General features: G+C 30.2%; 2 protein-coding genes across 2 annotated transcripts; one reads left to right on the forward strand and one right to left on the reverse strand.

Moving 5' to 3' along the window:
- The first annotated feature begins 753 nt into the window (after nt 1-753).
- Nucleotides 754-3,539, forward strand: LOC106321573 (GDSL esterase/lipase At5g45950). The gene is made up of 5 exons (XM_013759824.1): nt 754-1,119; nt 1,345-1,472; nt 1,586-1,819; nt 2,882-3,128; nt 3,248-3,539. The coding sequence occupies exons 1-5, from the start codon at nt 846-848 to the stop codon at nt 3,436-3,438; spliced, it is 1,074 nt and encodes a 357-aa protein (XP_013615278.1). The 5' UTR covers nt 754-845; the 3' UTR covers nt 3,439-3,539.
- A 9,948-nt stretch (nt 3,540-13,487) lies between these two features.
- LOC106327847 (GDSL esterase/lipase At5g45960) lies at nt 13,488-17,306 on the reverse strand. Its single transcript, XM_013766131.1, has 5 exons — nt 16,946-17,306; nt 16,737-16,867; nt 14,988-15,221; nt 14,133-14,403; nt 13,488-13,857 (listed from the first exon to the last, which is right to left on the reverse strand). Exons 1-5 carry the CDS (start codon nt 17,247-17,249, stop codon nt 13,661-13,663), a joined length of 1,137 nt encoding a protein of 378 aa, XP_013621585.1. The 5' UTR covers nt 17,250-17,306; the 3' UTR covers nt 13,488-13,660.
- Nucleotides 17,307-21,261: the final 3,955 nt, after the last annotated feature.

The following is a 21,261-nucleotide window of genomic DNA, read 5'->3' on the forward strand; positions in this document are numbered from 1 at the left end:
CCATGATCATTTATGAAGTACTGATTATGGGAACATTTTCTATGCAAAATACAGAACAATGAATGTTAGTTCTCTCCTAATATGGGTATCTACGTAAACAATTAAAAGAAGAAGAGCCATGCTTAACAAATTAGCATAAATTATATCACATCGAAAACTTTATCGTTATTTGCTCGTTGGTTAGTTTTAAGAGTGATAAGCATTCGTGTTTTATCATGACCAAAAGGGGGAATGCATTAATTTCCGGCCCCACCGCATATATAGTAGGAGACCCTTAAATTTCATAAATAGTTTGTGGCTTAAAGCAAGTGCTCTACTTGTTTTATAGAAGGGATGGCCCGTGTGAGTAGTATAATGTATTTATGACTTTCTTGTCTCTCACACCCAAACCAACTCAAGAACCAAAATTGAATTTCTCCGTTAGCTACTACTCCCTCCGTTCCTAAAAGATGTATGTTCTGGAAAAAAAATTTGTTTCAAAAAGATACATTTTTTACCTTTTCAATATATGATTTTATGAAAAATTGTAAGTTTCAAAAAAATTAATGGTGTTTATTGAATTTCTATTGGTTAAAAATTATGAAAAATTGTTATTCACAAAAAACAATGCATATTTAATGAGTTTTCTTAATATATGTGAAAAATCTAGAATATGTATCTTTTAAAAACAGAGCGAGTACATTACATCATTATATGTCTTAACCAACAGCTGAACGCCAAGCTGTCAAAAATACCTATATATATATGAAGATTCTCAACACAGACCACATGACATATTCACCTTCTCTCTAAAAGAACTTTCTAACCAAAAGAAAAGTCTTTCGATCAGTCTCCTGTGTATTAAAATGTTGTTTGCTATGTTTTTGTTTCTTTTCGCTGCAATGACTTTGCAGTCGCCATCTTTGGTCGTGGCTTTGGACGTCCACCTCCTCCGCCAGCTAGCTGCAAAGCACAATGTAACAACAATAGTTGTGTTTGGAGATTCTAGTGTTGATCCAGGAAACAATAATTTTCTTAACACCGATTTGAAAGGAAATTTTCCACCTTATGGTGGCAATTTCGTGAACCATAAATCCACCGGAAGATTATGTGATGGATTGCTCGCACCTGATTTTATTGGTATGTTTGACATTATAGTTTTTATTAGTCTTAAATTTTCTATAAGTTCACTAAAGATATTGTTTTTAATTATGAATTATGTTCACATCAAAACTTATGTATTTGGTAGCTTTACATTAGTCCCTAGATATTAATCTTAAGACTTTTATATGCTAAATAATTTTATAGTTTATTATGAAACTAGTTTCACATCAAACTTACATTTTTGGTTTGCATTTTCTTCAGCTGAGGCCATGGGTTACCCACCTATACCAGCTTTTCTTGATCCAACCCTTACCCAAGCTGATCTACCTCGCGGTGCAAGTTTTGCCTCGGCTGGTTCCGGTTATGACGATCTCACAGCTAATATATCCGTAAGCCTGAACATGTTTCCTATTTTGTTACTTTTAACAAAAACATAAAGTTCAAATTTGCCTTATAATATAAAGTCAAACTGTAATCAATTTGCTTTTCTCGGGTGGAACAGAACGTGTGGAGTTTCTCGACGCAAGCAACTTACTTTTTGCATTACAAAATTCACCTCAATAAACTAGTCGGACCATTAGAGAGCGCAAAAATGATAAATAATGCGATATTTCTTATGAGCATGGGATCAAATGACTTTCTTCAAAATTACTTAGTCGATTTTACTCGACAAAAGCAATTCACTGTTGAACAATACATCGACTTTCTCTCCTCCCGAATGCTTGACGACGCCAAGGTACGCATACATCTCTCAATTAAACCTCTTAAATGTATCTATGGATATATTAATGTGTATATATGAGAGCGATATTTGACGACATGTTAATGTTACATGTATAAATTTAGATACTCCCTCTATTTCTAAATGATGCATGTTTACGTAATATATACATTAATATATTTATATATTAATACATTTCGTCAATATTTATAGTTTTATACATGTTAATTCTTGGGCCTTTTGTAACAACTATATATTACACTACGGCTTGAACTATCAACTATCTCAAATAGAACGTCTCTGTGTAGCTGCTACGATAAATGCGTATAGAATTATTGAATTTATTAAATCGACAAATATCTTGTGTATGTGTCATGTGTATGGGTCCTGATAATGAATTACGTGAAAAGTCATAAATTACAACAAAAATAGAGGGAGAAAGAGACACGGAGTCTAAGAAAATAATACCTCCAAGAATCATATCCGGTTGGTTTAAAAAAAAAAAAAAAAAAAAGAATCATATCCGGTTGTTGACAAAATTTAATTTCCATAAATAATTTCTACCCTACAACGACATGAATTTCCGATTTTCATGTCCGGATTTTTAACCTGTCAAAGGGTACAATTCATATCCACAATTATATAAAATTATTATTTTTTGTTAGTTGTAAATTTATTTTTGCATTTATTTTCTTGAACCACTAAGCTAATAAACTTTGATTCCCATTTATCGGGGAACTTATTATAACCATATTTATATGGCCACTAGAGGTGTCCAATTTTTGTTTCACTATCGGCAGAATGTTATACTGAATAGGATTTATGACAACAGAGTAACTGTAGATTTAATTCACACAGTATATTTTTTAAAAAATCACAAACTCTTAACTTGATTTTTTAATCCAGTTTTGGTTTGATTTGGATAATCCGAATTAACTGATTAGAAAACTCTAATAGGTACATGTTCATACAAACAAAGGCATCATTAAACATATATATATATATATATATATATTGCATTTATCATATAAATAAAATTCTAATCCGCTTCTGAGATTGGTTCTTGTTGTTTCATAGATGTTGCATAGACTTGGAGCTAGAAGGTTGGTGGTGGTAGGAGTTCCCCCCATGGGATGCATGCCCCTAATAAAATATCTAAAAGGGCAGAAGACTTGCGTTGATCAATTAAACCAAATCGCCTTCTCCTTCAACTCAAAAATCATCAAGAATCTCGAGCTTCTGCAAGCTAAAATTGGTTTAAAAACTATATACGTCGATGCTTATTCCACCATCCAAGAAGCCATTAAAACCCCAAGAAAATTTGGTGAGAATATAGATCTGATTGTTTCATACATAAACTTTAAAATTCAATTAGTAATAAGAGAACACAAAAGTAGAGATCTCATAAGTATTATTTTCTTATATAAAAAATTCAACTTGTAGGTTTCCTTGAAGCTTCGAAAGGATGTTGTGGAACTGGTACCTATGAATATGGAAAGACATGCAAAGATATGAACGTATGCAAAGATCCTACCAAATATATTTTTTGGGATGCAGTCCATCCAACACAAAGAATGTATCAAATCATTGTTAAAAACGCAATTGCATCCATTAGTGAAGAGTTTCTTGTTTAGAATATGTTGTATGTTCGCATTTCTATCATGGTACGAATAATTTAATGTCATATCCCATAATGTAATTTACAAAGATTGAAAGATACGTTAGAGCATCATTATTGAAGGGTTCTTAAGGTGGGGTTTTTAGCGGAATATAAGAACCTGTCTCTTAACTTTTAACTAAAAAAGTTAAAAACCGGCTCTTAAATAAGAGTTTTAAGAGAAAGTTCTTAGTTTTTTAGTTAAAAGTTAAGAGACAGGTTCTTATATTCCGGTAAGAACCCCACCCTAAGAATTTCCCAATAATCATGCGCTTATATCTAATGTTTCAAACTATAACGTAATTATGTGAAAATATTATTCTTGAGAAAAGTATCATTCTCTTACGAATTTAGAATTATTTTATAAATTGAAAGATATGTTATATCTAATGTTTCAAACTAGAAAGTAATTATGTGAAAATATTATTCTTGAGAAAATTATCATTCTCTTACGAATTTAGAACTATTTTATAAATTCAAAGAAGCTGTAATTATGAACTTGTATTTGTTGAATCTGAAATTGGAGTATTTAATAAGAGCACGTTTTTGATTGAAGGTTTAAGAGAAGTTTGCGTATTGAGATCAGAACTCGGGAATGAACATAAATTAGGATTTATTTATTATAGTTGAATCCGATTAAATGCTACCTACGTACCATTTGAATAAGGATCAAGCCAATTTGTAATTCATTACAAATGCATTTTAGTCATCAAGAGACGTTTAGGAGAGTTATTGGCTTTGTGTAGAAAGCTGTTGATGCTTATAGATGTTTTTAGATGATCTTTTAGACTTGTGAGCGTCTTTATTTATATAAGGTGAATCATCGTCTTTTGATTTTCCTTCTAATTTTTTCCTTTTGTTTTTAAGATATTTTACCTTTTATCACGACGTTCTATTCTATGCGATTTTCTTTTCCTTGTTGATTTTCTATTCTTTGTCGATTCCATTTATTAAATTGTCCGATTTGAATTTAATAAGACTCTTTGACAAAAGTGTCGAATCCGTCTCAAACATTGTACACTTTCATAAAATTTTAGCTATATAACTAAGAAAACAAATTGATAAAGTAGAGTATATGGGTCCTAATATATAGCAAAGTTCTATTTATGTTACAATTTGTTTCTTAGTAGACTAATGTTGTTTTTTAGTTATACTTTTCATTTGGTTCTTTCAAATCATTTCATGATAAATATAACAAAGTAGAACATATAACCTGTCTGTAGTAAACATTTGGTTAATATGGTGGGCTGTAACAGATGACCAGTCCATCATCTGGTATTAATCGGAAAATATTTCAAACTTAGATCAGACAGTATAGTAGTCATTCTACTTTGTGGCACTAAGTGCATTCTTCCAGAAACTGACTGGATCAGTCGATAAAGTATATTAAAAAACATATGATAAAAATAATTGCCAAGTATAAGCAAATCGTCAATAAAACTATGCAAATATATTTTTTAAATTATTATAACTTCAATTAAAACTTAAATAGTACAAAGTCGTTTGGACAACATATACAGGTTATAGTACAACCCAAAGTGGATCTGTAAGAAAATTTGAAAACTAGCCCTCGAGATTACCGAGCCGAACACGAACAATCCTTATGATATTATAGGCACTTTACCGCAAAATGATTGCGTTCTCTGTTTGTCTTTTGAAACATTTTAAAAAAACTTTGGAGTATCCCAAATTTATAGAAAGGATTAAGCTAATCTCCAAAGGAGTGGTGTAATCCATGGATCGACTCTCATTCCGAATATTCAAATAAAACCTAAATCATAACCTTGTATCTGCGTGGCTACACATTTTTAGTGTAGTGGGGTTAATTCAAACCCGTATCTCCCCGTAGTCTTCTTATCGCTATCTCACTTCCTATTTATAAATGATCTCTTTATTAACCATAATTTTAATATGATTTAGAATTGAATCTATCTTTTCCTTATTTGATAAAGTGGGCGTCGAATCTATAATTTATTATAGCAGTCAAATGATCGATTACTTTGTTTTTAAAGTGGTTGTTATTTGTTATCGCCTTGATTAAAGAAGAAATCATCAACAAGATAAAAAATCTTATCCTATTAGGAAATGTCCTAGACTGGGGTTATTCTCTGACTCAACCCAATTGTGGAGCCCAAAAGTTTCAAATATGTGAGGCAATTTATACTGTGTAGTGTGCATATATAAGCTGGTGGACAACGCATATATATAGTCACAAATGATAGAGAAGACGCAATCAAAGAAAAATGCAGTAAATGATATTTAAGCATGAATCAAGATAATATCGTGGCACCGGTGTATGTGTATAACGATGATCGACGGTGTTAAGCTTTTAAATAATTACTCTTTAACCTATAAATAAGAAATTAAAGAGGAAAAGTTGCTAGATTGACATTTCAAGCAGCCCTCTATTTGATTTGGAAAGAAAGAAACTCAAGGATTCACACCAACAAAACCGGCCTCCAGAAGCTTTACTTGAGGATATCAAGTCTGTAATCAAGCTTCGTTTGGACCCTCTATCTCGCAAGATTAGAAACTCCAGTGTAACTCCATCAGCGTCTTCCTCCATCTCTTCTCTGGGACTCCAGTGTAATCAAGAAGCTTTATTTCTTTCAGAGATAGCTTGGCAGTTTCACCACCCCTCTCGACTTACTCTCTATCTTTTGGGCCTTGGGCTATGTTCCTTCTATTTTTCCTTTATAGGCCGTATTGTTGTTTTTTGTGTATGGCCTGTACGATTGCCTTTAGGGCCTTTTGTTCCAGCTTTCAGCTGATGTTTATTAATGGATTTTTTTTTTTTAAGTTGGTACATAAAAAAACATCATTAACTAATTATTTAAATTAATATGGACATGTCACTATTCTTTATATATTCCTAGTCCATAAATTATGGTTTGATGTAGGACTACAAATAAAGAGATCATCAAGTAAAAAAGGTTAAAAGGAAAACACACTAAGAGATGAAAGAGGTAAGATATGTAACATATTAAAAAAGTAAAAATAATGCAAATGTCAGAAAAAGGAATCTGAAAAGTTAACAGAAGTCTTCAGAACCTGTAAAGACATGTGTATGTTTTTGACTGATCAACATTTAAAAAAAATTAACAGAAACAAAAAAAATTATAAAAGTATTAATATCTTAATAGCAAGAACCTCAGATTGACATAAGCACTGTTGAAGTTGTTCCAAGACCATCGACAACCATTGTGACTTCATTAACTATCTAAAAAAAAACAAATTATTAATATTTTATTACAATTACTTTAAGTAGTTAATTTTTATTTACCTTTTTAAATTTGAGCTAATATAAAAGTGACACATGAGTTTGTGGGTTTTTTAAGGTCTTTGAAACACATAAGTTTCTAATCTTTTCTGACACTTTTTCTAACTTTTTGCATTTTTAATTATTTTTAACTTTGGAAACTTGTGTTAAAAATCCTCTATTAGAGGTAGGTACTCTAAGAAGTCTATGAATAAACTTTTTGACTATCAACTCCTGCAATCACTCGCAGAGCATGATTTTTGTATTTGTTAAAAAATCTAGTTTATTGGTGCACAAAATATAAGAACTCTGATTTATTATTATTTTCAACATTATAGTCCAAAATACTACATGTAAATAAAATATTTTTGAAGCATTGATCTGTAAAATCAGTTTAATAAGAACCAAATAAATTATAAACACATTACATCAAAGCCTTCGAATGGCCTTCATTTCTTGAAAATTTGTTTTTTAGATCTCTTTCATTTCTTGAAAATTTGTTTTTTTAGGCTACAAAAATGGTAACTATGTCGCATTAGATTAATCTAATATATTTTATGTTCTATTAGGCTAATTAATTTTTAAAATGGCAATAATGCCCTTAATTTCAATTATAAATTCGAAATTACAATTAACAAAACAGTTGTTAAGTATTAAAATATAATAAATAATTAAAGAAATTAAAATAAAAAAAAAATATTAAAAATTCTCAAATAAAAAAAAAACTAAACCTATATTTATGTCCCACGAATTTTTTTATTTTTTCTGAAAAATTAATTTTTTTCATATATGGAAACTAAATATTTCCAAATATTTTTTTCCCATATTTTTTGGAACTGACTATTCTTATCCGTAGAATACAGTAAATTAGTAGAACTCGTTTTCTACGGGTTTTTAGATTTATAGTAATGTGTAGATTTCATTTTTGTACAAGTATTAAATTTACAGTAAATATGTAGAACTCGTTTTCTACATGTTTTTAGATTTATAGTAATGTGTAGATTTTATTTTTTTACAGGTATTAAATTTACAGTAAATATGTAAAACTCGTTTTATACATGTTTTTAGATTTATAGTAATCTGTAGATTTTGATTTCTACTGGTTTTAGATTTATAATAATCTGTAGATTTTGATTTCTACAGATTTTAGAGCGATAGATTAAGCGAAGAATGTATATTCTAAATATTTTTAGAGTACTATTATTTACGTAGATCACATATTCTAAACATAGTAGATTAAACGAAAAAAGTGGATTTCATTTTCTACTTCGTAGAATGTCAATTCTACTTTATGTATAACAGAATCTGAAATTATGATTTATTCATTTTCAGAACTGAAAAAAAATACCACTAAGTTCATATAGGTATTTCATTAGTAGTTACTATTTTTCCAATTTTGTTTGTTTGTAAAACTATTTATTTAATTTATTTTTAAAAATACTAAAGGGCATTAGAGACAAAAAAAAATGGTAAACAATAGAAATTAGTCTAATAAGATATAATTACCATTTTTTGGCCTAAAAACAGTTTTCCCTTCATTTTTTGTGTTTTGGAATTGTCTCCGGTCACCGGCCCTTAAAATGGCCCCTCGATCTCCTTTCTTTATCGTCTTTGATCATCATCGCCGGTGTAGATACGCTTCAGTTTGTACTTGGCAGCGCATCTTTCCTTCGCCGATATCTGGTCTGGTCTCTGGTATGGTGGGCCTCGAGCATAGCTCTGGCTTTGGTGGTTTATTGGTATTGTCGGTTGATGCTCTCAGCTATGGACGGTAGCGAAGCGGCTTGGAAATCGAAAACTAGTAATTACGGCTAGAATTTCTACCGATGGTTGTGAGAGTTTCGGTGACGGCGGCTTCTTCGATTGGATTGCAGTTCTTTGAGATTTCAATCATGTTGGAACCGGATCTGCTCTTGACATGATGAATCTTTAGATTTGTGTGGTGCTTTAGGTCTTTTCGTGACAGTGTTGCTTTAGTGGAGATTACGGAGACAAGGGTGAGAGTCGGATCTTCGGGATCCCAATGTTTGTGGTCGCTGGTAACCTCTTAGAGCAGCTCAACCTTTGAAGCGACACAACAGCTCAAACATTGAATCGACACCATTGATGGATCGACAGGTCGGTTACGAACATGTTAGCTCATAGTGAAGTTGCAGAGTTTTCAGATCCTGTATCCAGCTCGTGTTCATCAAAGATTGAAGCCTAGCGCTTCAACAGTCTTCTTTCTAAGATGTCTCTCCTCCTTTAGATCTATTGTTGTTAAAATCATTTATCTTAATAGCTTGTTCTTGGACTACTGTTTCCGGTTCACCTGACTCATTAGGTATTTTTATATACACTAGGTATATACATGTGATACTGATGCAGCGGACAAATATGATGAACGGTCGATGAAGAAACTGTAGGATTCTAGAGACATGTTCTTGGATCAATCAAAGAGTTTCTTTCGATAGCTTCTTCGAGACCAACTTCTTGTTAGATGAATTAAATCAAATCGTACAAGGAAATAAGAGGAAGCTCTTGTTTATTAGTTATCAAAGTCTACATCTCTAGGCATAAGGCCTATTTTTATGAAAACTAAATTACCTTAAAAATATTAAAATCCTTAAGATAATTCCAACTAATTAATATAAATATAAAAATAACTAATAAATAGATAATTAAGATATTTGGAATATATCCAAATATCTCTCTGCATCAGATACGCTGCGGGATGGAATAATACAAAATAACATTATATCTAAACTTATGTTGTTGGAAGTTTATAAATTGTATTAAATATAAAACTATACAATTTATATTTTTGAATGATTTCTTAAATATAGGCCACTTGAGATTTTTAAACCCTAAATAAATATCTTATTTAATAATATTATATGAAATAATTTTTGGAATACTATAGTAATAATGATTTGAATGAGTTTTTTTCTGACATTCAATGATGTTTTTTTTTTGAGAAAGGGCTTTAAAAAAGATTGAGGAAAAAGAAAACTTTGTTTTCTACCATCTCCAATTTTATTAATATTTCTAGAGCATCTCTATCCATTCTAGTTTCATTCTAAATTTTATTTTGAAATACACAAATAGAATAATCAACAGAATTTGTTTATATTTGGAGTAAGCATATTTAATATTGTATTTTAAAATTAGAAATATGGTCAAATAACAATAAAACCATACTCTCTAATAGAGCTATTCCATTTTGAAGTGAAATAAATTAATATATTCTCTTACAGCAAACAAACTTTATATATACTACAAACAGAATGTGATTTGGCCAAAAATACTAAGTATTAATAAGAAGTATAAATGTTTGTATAAACATACTGTATTTTTGTATATATTTTTGATATGTGGTAGATAAGAGTTCATTATAGGTTACTAATTGTAGATTACCAAGTATATTTTAAATTCTATCATGAAGTGTTTCACAATGAAAAAGAATGGAAAATACATGTGAAAAAGAATAAATGATTTCAATATTATTAAACCAAACAGAAAATCTAATCATTTTTTACCGTTCATAGAGCTATTATAGAAACATTCGATGTCATGAATTTTTCAATATAAGTAAAGCTTGTGACTAAGTAGCCGAGATAATCCAAATATGTATACCATCTAATCATTTTTGACCGTTCATATATAGAGCTATTATAGAAACATTCGATGTCATGAATTTTTCAATATACGTAAAGCTTGTGACTAAGTAGCCGAGATAATCCAAATATGTATACCATAGATTTAAGTTGGCCATTAGCTTTGGCTGATTTTTACTAAACAACCGTCAAACTTCAAAAAAAAATGTTGTAATATCCTTCCTCTTTTAGAATTTTATCAAACTGAAGAATAAAAAAAATTAGAACATAAATAAGAAAACATGTTACCTTAATACCATAAGCAAGTAAGTACTGCAAACAACCATGTCGCTAAAAACCAAAATATTTTGAAGCCACGACCAGAATTGTCTTGTTCAGCAAATGAAAACACTAATACAAGGATCTAATCATGTGAAATATTTCTAAATATCTATACATCAGATTTGATAAGAACAAAGCAATATATTGACAAAGAGTCTCACTCCTATATATCCGTCATACACCTCACAAGATGCATAAACTTTAGCAACTTCAGTCTTTTTAGTCTTTATGACTATCCCTCTCGACAGGTCTAGCATACAACTTAAATTTTGAAACTCCTTAATTAGTACTTCATCCAAGTTAACTTCTTATTTATCATCTTTCATCTAATGCATCTCTATTCCTCCACCCTCCTTATTACGCTCTCGCCCCCTCTCACCCTCATAGTTATAAAACTAGAGTCGAGAAAATCAACATCGGTGGCGGAAGTACACAAGCCTCAGCCGAGGCTAGCTGATCAGACACGGAAAGACCACTTCCTTGTATACTATTCTTGAGTAGCTAACAATATAAATAATAAACATGATGTTTGTTTATTGAACATTAATTAACATGTATGTTTGTTTATTGCACATTAATAAATGTTCTGTTAATAAAAAGATGGATGGAAAACTAAAGATGACTTACTGTTATACATGTGATGCAAAGAGGACTGAACCTATTCTAAATTCAGGTCATTGGCAAGTTGTTCTCCACAAACATAAATCCACACAAATAATCAATTCAGTTTTTTTCTTTTATGTCAAATCTCTATATAAGATTTGTAAAATAGATAAGAAGATATTTAAGTACATCGTACAAACAAAGAGTCAATACAGATAATAAACACAAGAAAACAGAATATTAAAGTATGTTTACATCGTAGTTATACAAATCTCTAACATAAGAGGTGGAGTGAGTTAAACAGTAGAATATTATTGGTTTTGGCTTATTATTGTTGAGTTTTTGTGTCACGTGTCTTTAAAAAATGGTGAGTTGTATAACAAAAATGTTTTGATTGGATATTGAAGTTTTTCAGTTATTGACATGTTCTTCTCCCATGTCTTTAAAAATCTGATGTGACAACACAGGGAGAGACACTACCTTCATCATTGTGATGATTATAATTTTGTTAAAAAAGAACCGATTAAGTATATTGAAACCGTTTCCAATTACGTTTTTACTATCTCTGGATCTAAAATTTAACTTTTATATGAAGAAAAGCACACTAGTCTCAGTTTGAGGATACCAAAGTACCAATGACACCTTCACTTTTCTTATAACTCAAAACTGTATGGAATCGCTTTTTGATAAGTTTCAACAATCGAATGTGAAAGAACAAAATAAAGTGGTTAATTTCTATGCATACGTTGTTGCATGCATATTTCAGAATATTAATTCCTACACTAAAAAGGAATGACGTATACATCTAGACATACATTTCGACCAGCAATGGATTTGGCAATTAGCCACTCATAACCATTAAACATTTACATAAGCCCAAAAAGAGAAATCAATTTGAAAATATTTTATTTAGTTTTTTTAGAAGCTAAGCTGGAATAATGTGAAAGATGGCTTATAATCATGCTCACTGCCACCAATAACAAACACCATAGGTTTTCCTTATGTTAAATGTTTTTATACAATTTTCAACTGGGTTTGGTAAGTCTGATAATTACTAATTAGTGTAGCTTACCTTAATTTGTCAGTCGTTATCGATATTTCTTTGTAAACAACATTAAAGAAAAAGTAGTATAATAGTACCAGAAACTTATGAAAATTAGAGATAATATCATGATTAAGGAAGCTATAACAAACTTTCAAAGTTTCCTGCATAAGGAATGAGCAGAGAAGAGTTTATCAAGATCCAAGTTTCAATATTCTTACTTTCTTTTCATTTTGGGTGTTACGATAAATATTTTTTTAATATGTTAGTGGTGTTTTGTGTAGATTTGTGTTCTTAAAGTGAACATGTACTGTGATGGTTTGTAAGAAGAAAGTAAAGAAAATCTTGAGGAAGATTGAAGTTAAGAGAAGTTAGAAAACAAAACAAAAAGATCACACCTTCTACATTTTTGAACATATTTTCCAAAAGAGTTTGTTATATAGATTGACTAAGGCTAAGTTGTTTTCGGTTCTTAAACAGGCGTTTTCAAGACAACGATGGACACATAGCAAGGGAAAGTGACAATATATGGAAACTATATGGAAACGTAGACCCTTCGGTTCTAATCAAGAAGCTCATGATATCTGGTAAACATGCCGAAATATGGGGAGCTCCAACGGGAAATAACACCAATCAGAACCAACCCACTTTGCCAATCAAATGATGTTTAGAATATGTTACAAGTTCATATTATTATCATAGTGAATAAAAAAATATGTTGTGATTGGATTAGATTAGAAGATGTTATATCATGATTAAGGAAGCTATAACAAACTTTCAAAGTTTCCTGCATAATGATTAAACTTCTTTGAATAATTTGCAAGATGCTTGAAGTTTGTTTAGAATATAATACAAGTTCATATTATTACCATAGTGTATAAAGAATTTGGTTGTAATTTAATTAGACAAAAAGATGTTATATCTATGTTTTAGGCTAGATAATAACTATGTGGCGAATATCATAACTAATAAAATATCTCACTTTAATTTTATTTAATTATAAATCCTAGTGTGTGCCATTGAATTTGCATACTCGGATTGTATAACAACAAAACAAATTGATCAAGAGATATCTATTTTAATAATTCAACTATATTTTATTTAACAATTTGTTTGTTGATGTAATGTAGGTTTGTTTTCGTTATAAATTTGATTTGGTTCTTTTAATTAGTTTTTATGACTAACGGAACAAAAGAAACAGCAAATCTAGTAACACATATATTTCATTTGATTTTAATTTGTATTATTATTACATAAACCAACACTACATTTCATCACCAAACATGATAGAGGAATACTTATCAAAATATTTAAGCTCAACTGATAAGTTAGCTAATAGTGATAATCAGATGTATTAACTATTAACTAATTATAATTTTCAGAAAGAACTGAGAAAGGAATCAATAATTGGTCGGAGTGCCTTAAAGAGAATAAAGTAAGTCTTCTCACTTGGATGGATGGAATCAAAAAAGACATAAGCAGATGTATTAGGACACACATATGACTTTGGATTGCACAAGACCGATGCCTCTAAGTATCCAATTCCACAACATCCCCTGCTCACTTCTTCAAACCCTATAACATACAAATATATATATAAATATTGTATATATATGTTAAAAGAAGAACTCAATATTAACAGAAATTAACGTTAATTCTTAAAATTCCTAAACCCTAAAACTTGCATCAAAATGAAAACCCAAAACATAAACTCTTACGCCTGAAATTTTGATAGAAAAATACTATTTTCAAATTTCTTAAAATGCAGTATATTTTCTATCTTGGATTTATTTTCTTGTTTATCCCAAAAACTGTATCCAGATTATTAATGGGTTGATGTGCTTGCTTACCGAATCTTCGATGATCAAGAATGATTTCATAGACTGGGTTGTAGACGTCGAGGTAAAAGATCTTGGACCCAAGATGGGCCAAACTTTTTTGCATGAGGTCCAATTCTTTTTGTAAGTAGAAATTGTAGTTTATGGCCACGGTGGAGAAACGGTCAATGCAACGACGGTTGGTCAAAGGTTCGCCGGAGAAAACGGTTATAACAATTGGTAAACACCCAATTGGTGGCAAACCTGCCACCGTTATTATCCTTGCTCCTTCATGCCATAAATCCTAACCATTATATAACCATCAATATAAAAGGTATATATCAGAAGGAATTTTGTAGAATCAAACTAAACCAGTCGATGTCCAAAGTCGAAACAAAAACAAATTGACCCACTAGAATCGAGCTGAACACTGATACCAGACCCATTTTAGTAACTATGAAATTTAGTAATTCGAGCCAAAGCGGAAAGCATATATACTAAGAAATAACAATTTTTATGGTGTGAAATATTCCAAAAGTGTTAGTAATTTTAGATTCAGGAAAGATTGCATAACTATTTGGGAAGGGATTTTGATTTTTAGAATCCTAACTAAACTTTTACTAAACCTCTCATAAACCTAGAATTTGTAATATTTTGACATTTTATGAAAACAATGGTGAGATATTTCTTGTTTAAGTACTGACATTTTATAATACCACAAGATGTCTTTTATTTAATTATAAATCAAACATATACCGATATACCACTCAAAATTAAGTTATATTTTTTTTGTATAGCCAAAATCTACAAATTAATATTACAACTAAACAAATTTCGATATTAACATCCACAAATGAAAACATTTACAAAAAATAAAAATATAATTACCTGGATAAATTGCTTGAGATTGTAAGTAACGAAATGCTGATAAGCTTCAATAGTGAAACTTTTCCTTCGAATTGGAATTGTAAAATAGTTTATGACGAAATCGTTGGTTCCTGCACTAACACAAAATATAGCTTCTTTTATTTGTTTTTCCATATTTTGTTTTCCGATTTTACTCTCCAATTTTCTCTTGTATTCTCTGAAATGCTCCAGTTGAGTTGGTATGTCTATCACGTTCTACCGCCCCACCAATGAAAGCAACAATAGACAATATATTAGTGATTTAAAAATAGATTGATAAGGAAAAGAAAAGTATCTGAAATATAAATATCACTTTCACCTTTTAGAACCCTTATTTTAATATGGTTCTGTTCGTTTTTTGTGTTCAGACAATGCATCTTAATGCAAATTTTGTGTTTAGACAATGCATCTAAATGCAAATGCTCATGTTGTTCGTTTGAACATTATTACATCAATCATCTAGTTATATGAAAGTATTACTAATTAATAGTTTAAATATTGGATATATCAAATCATCAATATTGCTTTTAACTACTGATAGATTGAAATTAAACATTTTCTTAATGGAATAATATATCTCAGTGAAAGAGGATATATGTATCATAACAATAAAAATTAAGTAATAAACACGGAATTAATAACTGAAGTTCTTACTATATTTTGAATTTTAAAAATCTTAGTATTTTAATTTTCACATAAATCTTATAATTACAAACTATATAATTTTTTTTTAGCTAACAGTACACTTATATAATTCTTGATTTTTTTTTTTGCTAAAATTTGGCATATAATTCTTGAGTTGGAATAAATAATGGCAGAATCAGGGTCCAAAAAACTATAATTATTAATTAGCAATTTTACTTGCAATGAAAATTTTAAATTGGTATATTTTATCGTATTTTAAATAATACTAATAAATTTTCAAATTGCTATATTATTTTAAAGAAAAAAGATTCTAAGTTAAACATAAAAGGCTAAAACGGCTAGATGTATAACTGATTTCTTAATGGTTAGTTCTCAAAATAACAACTGGAGCTGGCCATAGATAGAACTCCTATGTGGAGATGAAAAGACTTAAAGGTGATCAATAAATCACGAGAGCCGAGGGCCAAAATTAAAACTCGTTTTATTTGGCTTCAACAAGCCTACTCGCGATAATTTTGGATATTTGGGTATCCTATGGTTATTCATCCGATTTGTTCTAAAATATACACCACGCACTTAGCTAAAAATGCCAAAAGTCGCTATCTTTTTGTCGCTCAATAATGATGAATTTAAGATGGTGTTTGTTAGTTTATTAGTTTATTAGTTTCAGTTTTCTTTGTCGCATTCTCGAACCTACCGGCCCGTGAATAAACATTAGCTTTTCTTACGTAAAAAAATTATGAGGTTTAAAACTTTTTTTTATCTTATAACTAAATGAAATTGGGCCAACAATTCAATGATTGGTTTTGTTCATATGATATATAGAAATTTAATTTAAGAAAGCATGTTACAAAAAAAAAAAATATACAAATAAATATCCTCGAATGTTGAAGAATGTAATATTTCATATACAATAAAGAAAGTTGAATAATTATACATCATTGATTATCCTAAATTTATAGTCCTTCGAAAACGTAACTTATCTTAGATCTAGGTTTGAAACGTAATATATCTCCGTTTGGAAGTCTCTTTTTTAATTGTGTTCTAAAATAAAATAAATAGAAAGAGAAGAGACTGGATACTAACACCAATGGTTGGAGTGAGGGGATCAAATCCAGAACCAGCTGAAGCAAAGCTAACTCCACTCATTAAGTCATTTATTCCAAGATTTGGATCCAAATATGCTGGCACAAATTCCTTCACCCCGATGTATGAACCTGTACATATGATATTAGAGATTCACTGTACAATCACGATATTTCAGTAAAACAAATAAATAGTATATGAATACTAACCGATGAAATCTGTCACCAGTCGACCATTACAAAATCTACCGGTGGGAATGCTGTTTTTGAAATCGAGCCCATAAGGTGGAAAGTTGCATTTGAATGCTGTTGGGATGTAGTTGTTATTGCCAGGATCCACGGTTGAATCTCCAAAAACCAGAATAGCTGAGACTGGTTGTTTACGTTGATGGTATGATCCGAGTGGACTAGGTTTTAAGGGTTCGAGTTTTGGTGTGGAGAGTGAGAAGATATTGAAGAATAGGAATAAGAAGAAAGATAAGGAAAAAGAAGAATGCGTGTGATGACTTCTCATTTGTGAACGTTTGGAATGGAGACAAATGAGAAGTTTGGTTGATACCTTCCAGTGTAAGCACATAATATAATAAAATACCCGATCGTATTTATAATAACATCTCCAAAAAAACTCTATAACTTCAAATATAAAGTTTTTTTGCTCTCCAAAAAGAAACTTCAAAACTTCACTATTCAAAATTCCAAATTTGAAGTTTCATATTTTTATTTACATTTTGGTCATTATAATTAATTATACATCACATTTATTATTCTTAAGCATTTTTTCATTTATCATTTTAATTTTCAAAACTTTTGTATATAGTAAATATTTCATATTTGTTTTTATAAATTTAAATTTAACACATAAAATGAAATAAAAATTTTAAAATAAGATTTATAATATTATAAAACTAGAATTATACAACAAGAATAGTACAAAAGAAACTTAATTGAAAAAAAAAAGATACATAAAGACATCATTATTACATAAATTTAAATATTATAACACCACTAATAGTCTAGTAAATTTGCTCCGGAACCTCTAAAATATTGTCCAAACAAATTTTGTGTAAACGAAGATGGAACATTAAGTAAATAATTTTATGGAATAATGTAGTATTTTGCTTGTAGTTTAATACTTAATTATGTATTTTTATTTATAAATTTTATATGGATTTATATTAATTATGACAAATATAAAACAGTGTAAATTACAAATAATTTTAAAGTTAAATTTGAAGTTTTGCTTTTGGAGAAGAAGACCTTGAAATTTCAAATATAGAGTTTTGAAAACTCTAAAATAGAGAGTATTTTTGGAGATGCTCTAAGGGGTATGTACTACTTTTTAATTGATCCAACCAAATAAAATTTATAATTGAATCAAAAATCCATATATATATATATATAATTGTTAGTACCTCTCGTGTGTGTCCACGTGGAAACTACTTCTCTACAGAGACAACACGTGTCTTGCGTTTCATTTAATCCAGTTCGAGATGGACTTTGATCGTGGACTTTAAACAATTGGGCTTCTAATATCATTATCAAATTCTCCAAGTATTAGCTTCATCTTCAATATTGGGTTTAAAGACTTTTGTCGTTATTAGACACCGATGGACAGCTCCAGTTTAGCCAACCGTCTATGAAGATCCTATTGTGTTCCGAACACCGATCAATATCTGTTGGGAGCCGACGTCTCTGTCTAATCGCTTCAAGTTCTTCTGACTGGCTATCGAAATCTAACACTGTTACAGATCTCAGGCTGCATTCAATCATCGTCATGAACACTCTCATTAACGCCATTCCTCACACGATTTCACATAAAATATTTCTATGAATCTACAACTAAAAATATGAGGGTTTTTATGTGAAATCATCAATTCTATCCTCTCAATCATTCCCAAAATTTCAGAGATTAGAATGGCAAACTTCTTCTCATGCTGAGATTTTGGGAGTCAAGATCTATCTCTCTGTATTATGCGTTTTTGTATTTTCCACCGTCTCTCACCTGCCATCATTTCGTGAAGATGGAGTCGTTGCCGTGACGTTCGATATTCACTCCATGGTTTAGGGTGTTACCTTCTGTTCCTTACCTCCGTAGCCGGAAAGCTTCTGCGAGGGATCGAGACCTGATCTGCGTTTTCTGTGGCAAGCAGCAACGGAAACAGTTTTCTTCACTTCCGTCTACAAACGGTTTCTCAGTGCTCCTGATCCAATCAAGCTTACCTTCACTTCAGCCTACAAAAGGTTTCTCATTTCTCTTGATTTAGATGGATAGGTAAGAACATCAAACATACAATGTTTTTGCTGATAAATATTTTTCATTCTGTTTATTGTATTGTGCTAATGTAAAGAAGGAGACTTTATGAAACGATTTTATCTGCAGGAGATGGTAGAGACACAAAAGGAAACAAATGGATCAAGCAGAGGAGCAAAGGCACACGTAGTAGAAGGAATCATTTTGTCTGAGTTTCTTGATCTGGAAGTACAATGGTCTGCAAGAGAAGAAACACTGATGGACTATCAGTACATAATAAAATACTATGAATCTAGGAGGAATCAGTGTTGATGATTATTTTGTTGAAAGAAGAGGAGATTTTTCCAAAGTGGATCTATAGGAGAGTAAACCCGAGGACTACATTGTTAAATCATTGGTTTGGTTAAGGGAAAAGATGTGAAGAAAAATGCTTTGTCCGGATGACATGAGATTCTTAGTTTAAAGCTTCATTCTTGGATGAGTTTAACTCTGAATCCAGTTGCTCTTAAGACCATGTACTTAATCCAGTCTTTTTCTTTGGCAGTGATCTACAATTTATAGCATTTCCATAGCTCTGTAGTGCACATAGTAACTTTTATTAGATGAGCTAGGTCTGAACGATGCTCAAGTATCTGAGGACAATTTCAGAAGCTTCTCTGCACCTAGACATCAGGAATCACCGGTCTTAACAATGGAAACTACAAGACAAAGACAGAAAATATACAAAGCCTTATAAATAAATAAAAAATATAAAAGATTTTTTTATCAGGAAAAACAAAATATATATAAGGAGAAATATGATCGTTTGTCATTTTAATATCAAATAAAATTTTGCCCAACATAATTTATACCTCCCAAACAGTGTAAGGAGCCTCCATGGACTCTTACGACCTGAAATAATAGAATATTACACTAAAATATTGTAGTATTTAATATTTTAAGATAATTTTTTTATTTCTTACAAATATATAAATATTGTAGTATTTAATCATCATCATCTATATGTATGTCGAATAATTTTAATATTATTTTTAACAATTAGTTATATAAAATAAATTAAATAAACTTTTTTTAACAAAATTAAATAATGTAAGTGTATATGAAGCTAACTTACAAGAATATGAAAGATCATATGTCATTTAATAAAATTTGAAATATAATAAAATTTAATTATTCTGTCAGATACTTTTTAAGTAGTAGTAACTAATATATTTTTTCATTATGTTACCCAACTATAAAATAATTTTCTATTACAATGATTTAATATTCACTTTGTATTATTTAAAGTAATTTTAAAAATAGTACAATTGATGATAATAAAAATATCAAGGAATTCAAACAATAGTTTGTGTGCTAAGACTTCACAGAGAAATAAGAGATACAAAATTATTTTTGTTATAGTAATAGTGGCGAAGGTTTACAATATCTACATAAAGATAAATAATACTCCATCCGTAGGGCGGGCGAACCCTAATTTGTTCAATAAAGTAAACTAAATCAGTTTTTTTTTTTCATGCTCAAATAAACTAGTACTTTCAAGATCGAGCCAAATCTGTAAGGGGAAATTACATGTTTACCGTTTTCATGCTACCATTTTTCATCTTTACCACCACTAAAAGGACATTTTCAAAAATACATTCTTCCTTAATTGGCAAAATACTCATATGTCATTGTTCATTATATATATAGTAAATAAATATTTAAATAAATAAAAATAAAAAATAAGAAAAAATAATTTCTTTAATTTTTTTTTCGAATTATACTATTTCGAAATTCAAATCCTAAACTCAAAAACTCAACTCTAAACCCTAAAACATCAATCATAAACCCTATTTTTTGTTTGAAATACGAACCCTAAACCCTAAACCATCAATCCTAAACTTTTTTTTTTTGAAATACGAACCCTAAACCCTAAAACATCAACTCTAAACCCTAAACCCTAAACTTCAACTCTAAACCCTAAGCCATCAACACTAAACCCTAAACTATCAACACTAAACCCTAAAATGTAAACTCTAAACCCTAACCCATAAAAAATTAACCCTAAACCCTAAAACATCAACTCTAAACCCTAAACCCTAAACTTTTAACTCTAAACCCTAAAGCCTAAATCCTAAACCCTAAACCCTAAACCCTAAAACCCTAGAGTTGATGTTTAGGGTTTAGATTTGAAGGTTTAGGGTTTTAGCGGTTAGGGTTTACGTTTAGGGGTTAGAATTGATGTTTTAGGGTTTAGATTTGAAGGTTTAGGGTTTAGGGTTTAGAGTTGATGTTT

The sequence above is a fragment of the Brassica oleracea genome, chromosome C2, assembly GCF_000695525.1.
Source record: "Brassica oleracea var. oleracea cultivar TO1000 chromosome C2, BOL, whole genome shotgun sequence".
Classification (NCBI taxonomy): domain Eukaryota; kingdom Viridiplantae; phylum Streptophyta; class Magnoliopsida; order Brassicales; family Brassicaceae; genus Brassica; species Brassica oleracea.